We start from the raw sequence: 6,912 nt of genomic DNA, 5'->3' as shown, positions 1-6,912 counted from the left end.
CACGAGTTTGACACTGACGTATTTGCTAACGTCTGCGTCTACTTTCTATATCTCACTCGCACTAATATATACGAGCAAGATGCATAGAAAGTAAGTTACGCACACGTTAGCGAATAATGTCAGTGCCAAGCTCGTGGTAGCCGCACTGGCATCGTGGAAGCAGCACCTTCCTCGCATAGGTACCTCTATTTCAATTGCAAAAACATTCGATCGTAGTCATTGACATGTTACAATAGAACCGGCACAGATAACTAGTACTTTGCGCCATAAGTTGTTGCCGGCCGACAACAAACTATGTAACTGAACGCGAAAGCGCCATGAATACTACGGCGCTTACGACGTTTATGTTGCGCGGTACTCGCCCCCCCCCCCCCCATACCTTTCTATATGAAATAAAATAAAACATTTTAACAAAAAATAAAACCGACTTCAAATATTGACAAAAGCGCCATACATGTACCTATAACATTTGAAGAGTTCCCTCGATTTCTCCAAGATCCCATCATCAGACACCGACTTGGTGCCAACGGGACGATCTCGGGGTTATACCCTTATTAAAAAAAAAAACATTTGAAAATCGGTTCACGATTCTCGGAGATATCGAGTAATATACATTGAAAAAATCTCCTTTTTTGAAGTCGGTTAAAAAATAATGATTTCCGTCCGTTTTCTATGTTGTTAAATAGTCACAAGAACCCGCCGCCATACAATTGAATTGCATATGCTGAAATGACAAGAAACTTGTCATGACAAACATACAAGTAACAATAGTAGATATATCACAATTAACATCACCTATGAGGAAATTATTATGTTTCAAAATGTTATGAATGCTAAAAAATATATGCAAAAACAAAAAAAAAACCTACAGTAGAACAATACCACTTTGATGCCTACTAGCAAGGACGAAAAAGCCCTTTTTCGGATAGGTGATGTGTGGTATTAGAATTTTGTTTTCGTTATTTCGTTGCTGCCGAGGTTTTCCCGAGGGGCTACAGTATGGGGTTCTTCAAAAAAGGAGTGTACAGGTTTAGGGGTGACTGGTTACCATCAGCCGGGCCATTATGCTTGTTTGCCATCGTCGTGGTATAAAAAAAGACAAAGAAATTCAAACTTCACTCGTTATATTTCATTTATCTTTTTCATTATTAGTATAACATTTTTTTGCAATTAAAACTTGTATCATAAATACTAATACTTACCTACTTGAAACTTACTTTATTGTGACTTGAATGTCCTGTCAAATTTAATGTAATTTAAGCATATCATTTTAAAATGAGAACGTAACTTTAATTGTATGAGAGCGGCGAGTTCTTACTATGTACAACGGACATACGTCGGAAATGCGTTTTGCAATTGCACTACCATATATAGTTAAAGAAAATACGTATTACAATTCATAATAATATGTAATACAGTATACCTTTTATTTTATTTTTCCTTTTATTGGCGCATTAAGATCAGGACTGCTTCCAAAACATGTTATATTTCCCAAAACTCAACATCATAGTATATAAGTACCTACATATGTATAATATAAATAGTTGATATATTCGGTTAAATAAAGAGAGCATTACGCATACATAATTATATAATTTTATTCATACTTTGTGATCTATCGCGTTATAATTTGTAAAATGTTAAAAATTGGTGTTATAAATGTACAATTTACTCTTGAAATTTAAGTAGTAACGGTACAAAAACTTTATATGATATAATAAATAAGAGCAATAATGTTCAAAATATAATAAATACAATCTATATGATAGAATGATCATAAAATTTACGTTGAAACAATACAGGATTTTAACATTTGATATCATACTGAGGTGATATTCCTTGAAATCGACTTGTTAAACGAGATAAAGCCAATTCGGATGTGGCTGGCCTACACATTGATTAGTGATAGATAACGCGATTCACACATTTGCCATTATACGCAACTAGCAAGTTAGTAGCAAATGTATGAACTCGCTATAAACAGTGTATAGAAAATGTGCGACGTTTTTTCTCCTATTAGAATCATTCAACATCTAAAAAAAGTAGTAAAGTAGTTTATAATTGTTGGTGCAATAAAGAATATTTACTTTACTTTACTTTATAACTTTTATGCAACAGTTGTATAAGAAGGGTCAAAAAAGGCGAGTGGCGTGAGTGTATTGTAAAGGAATACGCCACGAGAATTTTTTGACCTACTTATACAACGTTGCATACAATATTTTTCCTACGAGTCAACAAAAATAATTCTTAATTTAGGTAAACAAATTACAGCAAAAGTATATAGCCAAGACGCGCGAGCATACCTTGTTACGCGGCCGGCCGGTCGGCGACACCTCCTCGTAACTCATGAGGCCCTGGTACTTGCTACTTGCTAAATTAATTTTTTAGACAGTTTTTTCTCAATTTTGGCCACCGTAGCCTACGGAGACTAACAAGCAACGCTAAGCGGTCTTCGTAGTCTATGGGTGTTGCTATATTACGGGTGTCACATGCGTGTTTCTGACTTATGAAGTAATTATTTTTACTATGCAACCAAATGAATATTTTGTAAGTTGGCATCAATGCACTTAGTTTAAAACTGTATTCGTTTTGGTTTTGTTAGGTTGGTAGCCATTAATCGCAGTAACGTTATAGCTTATAAAAGCACAAGAGCTTTTATGAGGAATAGACAATATAGACTTTTCTTGAAACCTTTTATGTATGTTCTTATATTCGTGTTAATGAATGCATAAATGACAGATAACAGTAGAGGAGTAGGAAAAATACTATAAAAAGAAAAGACCCATGTAATGCGAGTGCGCCGATTTCAAGTTGGCCGGAGGGTGTTGTGTTGTGGAGGTCCGGGGAAAACTGCCAAATCCGACACAAGAGTCTGCTCTTCTGGAGACTTCAACGGAGCCACGACGTTGGGTTTCCAACATAGTGTTTAGTTTAAATTTATAAATAAATATTATAGGACATTATTACACAAATTGACTAAGTCCCACAGTAAGCTCAATAAGGCTTGTGTTGTGGGTACTTAGACAACGATATATATATAATATATGAATATTTATAAATACTTAAATATATAGAAAACACCCATGACTCAGGAACAAATGCCCTTACCAGGATTTGAACCCGGGAACATCGGCTTCGTAGGCAGGGTCACTACTAGGCCAGACCGGTAGTCAAATTATGAAATATATATGTATGTTAGATTATAGGGTATTTGTAATATGGGCCTTGTTGCCTGAATCAAATTTAAAAGAAATATCCCCTCAATATAGTTTACAAGATTTGAAGAGCCATTTATTTCTTAATTATAAAGTAACCACAAGAAAACGCACTCAACGTCTGTCCTACTATTTAATATAACATTATCTCTTAAATTTATCTAAACTAGATTAATTTAATAGTTAAAACATTATTATTAAATATATTAATTTATTATCTTAAACGATCGTTGGTTGAGAGTGCTGTGAGTATTTAATTGATAATTATTATTAAGTTTTAATAAATGTGATTTATCAAGAGTAATGTATGGATGCGGTGTTGGGGCCCGGCGGCGGAGACGGACCCGAGAGGCATTCTCGGCATACATATTAGGCGACTGTTCAATTTTATTGATATTTTACATAATTTTGTTTATGATTTTACATCCCTACCTTAAAATTGTATTTTACGTAAATGTGACAATATTAAATGACTAAGTATCGTCATGCACACACACAATTTGTCTCAATCATGTAAGTTTAACTGTTAACGGAAAAAATTACAAAATGTTTTTCCTGCGCAAACTTAGGTCGCGTCTCCGTCACTGGGACACTAATACATATAATAAATTTAGCTTTCCTGATTCAAACGGGATACTCGTCCCGTCGCTTACTTAAATAGTGATACATCATCGAACGTTGCTATTGGTGGAACAAAAATACCACATTAATCAAGTAACAATTTTTGATTTAAAGAAAAAAAAAATCACCACTGCGGGCAAGATTCGAATTTGCGACCTGTCGGAATACTTGTTATAACGCTTGTAACCAACGGAACAACTGAAGATTACCAGATGCGTGCGTTATGAATTCTCCATTCCTTTCTTTTATACGTCTCCCTAAGGCGTGCCGTAAACAAAAAGTTTTTTGTATTCTCGAAACTTAAGAATAATGAAGCTTATTTTTGAGTCTGTCCTCAAATCGTCTAAGACTGGAGTTAACTTTGTTTTCGCACCAAAAATGTGAACGTTTGTTTCGCCAATGTTCTTAACTTTTTGTTCTTCTGGTATAGAGAAGATAAATCAAATTAGCTCATACCTACATCTGCGCAGGATTCATTATACGAGTTGGTTATATTATAAGAACAATTTGCTTGCTTTTTTGTCCACAAATAGCAACGCTTGTACATCATACATCTTATTTACAGTCCTACAAGGCAGAGGATATCCCGAAATACAAGTGGTCCATAATTACGCCTAAATATAAGCTTTGGGGTTTCTCTAACTATACCAGTGGCGGGGCGTCCATAAAATTCTCATAAATGAATAAATATTATAGGGCATTTCTACACAAATCGACCTAGTCCAACAGTAAACTCAATAAGGCTTATGTTGTGAACAACGATGTATATAATATAGAAAATATTCATAACACAGGAACAACCGCTTGTCATAAGCAAATTTCGTCCTTATGACAATCGATAAGTGGGACGTTTTGCCGGCCCCGGTTACAAATATCTGTCATGAACACACAAGTAAATGCCCTTACTCAGGCTACGAACCGCTGCGTTGGCTCTCATAGGAGATATTTTTCAACATTGAGCATTGAGCTGTGATATTAGGAATGCCATAATAAAAATATTTTTGACGCGCCGCCACTCAACGACACAGAAATCACGATAACAAAATTGCACTATTAATTTAAAAAGAAAGGCTAAAACAGACTGAGTTCTCACACAAATTTTTGAAATAATCCAGACTGTTGCAGCCTTAAAGCCTTTGTAAAGCACAGCTCGATGGTTAAATATAAAATTTAAACAATATAGTACAAATCATGTTAAGGTGAGTTTCAGATGTCAACTACAGCTACATTACGGATGCGGCGTCGTTCTGGCAAATTCCTCGATAAAATGAAACGTTCGCAGCCGCATTCGTTTCATTTTATTTTATCAAAGGAATTGACAGATACAGTGGCAGTAACAACTGTGCCGCAACAGTAATGCAGTTGAAATCTGAACGTTACCTTTATTTGTCGAAATGTGCTTTTCAAAGTTATGAGCCGTTGAGTTTAGTGTGTTAGTCTTAGCAGAGTTTTAAAGACTGCTTGAGAAGGCTTGCTTTAAGCCTTTAAGCCTCGACTAACACTAGTGAGCTGTAGCCGTCCAAGCCTTTGTGACATTTTGCGAAGTTTAAATTATTAATTTTAATCTTATTGTTTTCTTTCTCATGTCGAAAAAAATAGATGATATTGTTTATAAAATAATTGTGTATCTTGAACGATCATATAATTACTTAGCCTAGCATTCGACACACATGAAATAATGAAATGAGGTACAGTCGCAATCAGATATATCGGACGGCCGAAGTGCTCGCAAATATCTGAACACGTCTCTATTGTCAAGGCGTTAGAATGCGTTATCAGATATTTTTGAGCAAGTCGACCGCTCCGATCATTTCCTGTTTTTGGACAATTATGATGTTTTGATAAAGCGTGTAAGTTTAATCTTATCGGGTTGTTTAATGTAAGTTTAAGGTTATAAATAAACAACATAACACATGACTAGCATGAGATAAGAAAACAACGTAGTTTCCATACGTTTGATCTTGGGTGTACTTTGAGTATTCAAATCCAATTATTAAATTAAATGAGCTCGACGTCACATCGGCCGGTGCAGCAACGAGAGGTCGACGGTACTCGCGCGGGCACTACGAGTACCACTACGCGAGGTTGACGCGCGGCGCGCCGGCCGCCGCCGCGAACTCCTCACGCAGTAGCGGCAGGAGGGCGCCGTGTCTGCAAACAAGATTTCCAATTAGGTAATTGGCACATGTTGAATATTATAATAAATAGGGCACTGGCCAAGGCCCATTAATGGCATCTGAATATATTTATAAATAAATTGTATATACCTAATGTATATTTGAGCTACTCGTATTACGGTGCTTAGTTAATAATAACCAGTTAAACCTGAGTAGGTAAAGTCAGCGTACAACAAACATGATCAGTAATTAGCTTATTAAACATTTGCACATGACTCCATGTGACAAGTCTTTTCATTTGAATAAAGATAAATAAGATGAACTTTTTTCTTTTATTAAATATTAATAACAGTATAACACGATTGACCATATTTGCACATATTTCGGTGCTGTAGCTGCTATTCTCTCAGCGCAAACTAAACTAGCACAGCAATCAACCACGATAACAATCCACAGTATTTCAGGTATTAAGCATCAAGTCTCAAATGCCTCTATTTTTATTTTATCCAAATATTAAGGCATTTAGCTAAATGGATAGAAAATGAGCCATCAATTATATAAAAGTGGAATTTAAAACGACATATTGAGATAGTAAAAAAATACAAGGCTCCAATTTATTTTAACTTTTAAAAAGAAAATAGACCCATTCGATTCCTTACATTTTATTAAAAAAAAAGTTGTATGACACCTATATAAACGCAATATTTCAGGGTCAAAATAGCTTTTTTCTGGATCTTCCATACATTTAGGACTGACTAATGTAATGTAATGTCACATTACAATATAATTTTGTTAGAGGCGATTAAATCGTCGAGTGCGAGCGTCACTTTAACTCTCATTTCTAACCTTTGTGTTGCTTAAATGCCATGAGTCCTGTATAGACATTTGATCCTCAGGTAAATCAAGATCGATTGACATTAGTTACAAAAACTTTCAAGTAGCCAATTAAGGATGGAATC

The 6,912-nt window shown here is 35.3% G+C and overlaps 1 protein-coding gene across 3 annotated transcripts in view; it reads right to left on the bottom strand.

Moving 5' to 3' along the window:
- Positions 1-3,816: 3,816 nt before the first annotated feature.
- The window catches only part of LOC133530268 (KH domain-containing, RNA-binding, signal transduction-associated protein 3-like), a 404,777-nt gene continuing 401,681 nt past the window's right edge, over positions 3,817-6,912 (bottom strand). For all 3 annotated transcript variants that reach the window (XM_061868145.1, XM_061868143.1, XM_061868146.1), the window contains one exon: positions 3,817-5,987. In XM_061868145.1, coding sequence (XP_061724129.1) covers positions 5,912-5,987 — 76 coding nt within the window. In that variant the 3' untranslated portion in view covers positions 3,817-5,911. The remainder of the gene's footprint in view (positions 5,988-6,912) is intronic.

Source organism: Cydia pomonella, chromosome 22 (genome assembly GCF_033807575.1).
Source record: "Cydia pomonella isolate Wapato2018A chromosome 22, ilCydPomo1, whole genome shotgun sequence".
NCBI lineage: Eukaryota > Metazoa > Arthropoda > Insecta > Lepidoptera > Tortricidae > Cydia > Cydia pomonella.
Note: the sequence above shows the minus strand (reverse complement) of the source record. Positions and strands in the feature narration are given on the sequence as shown.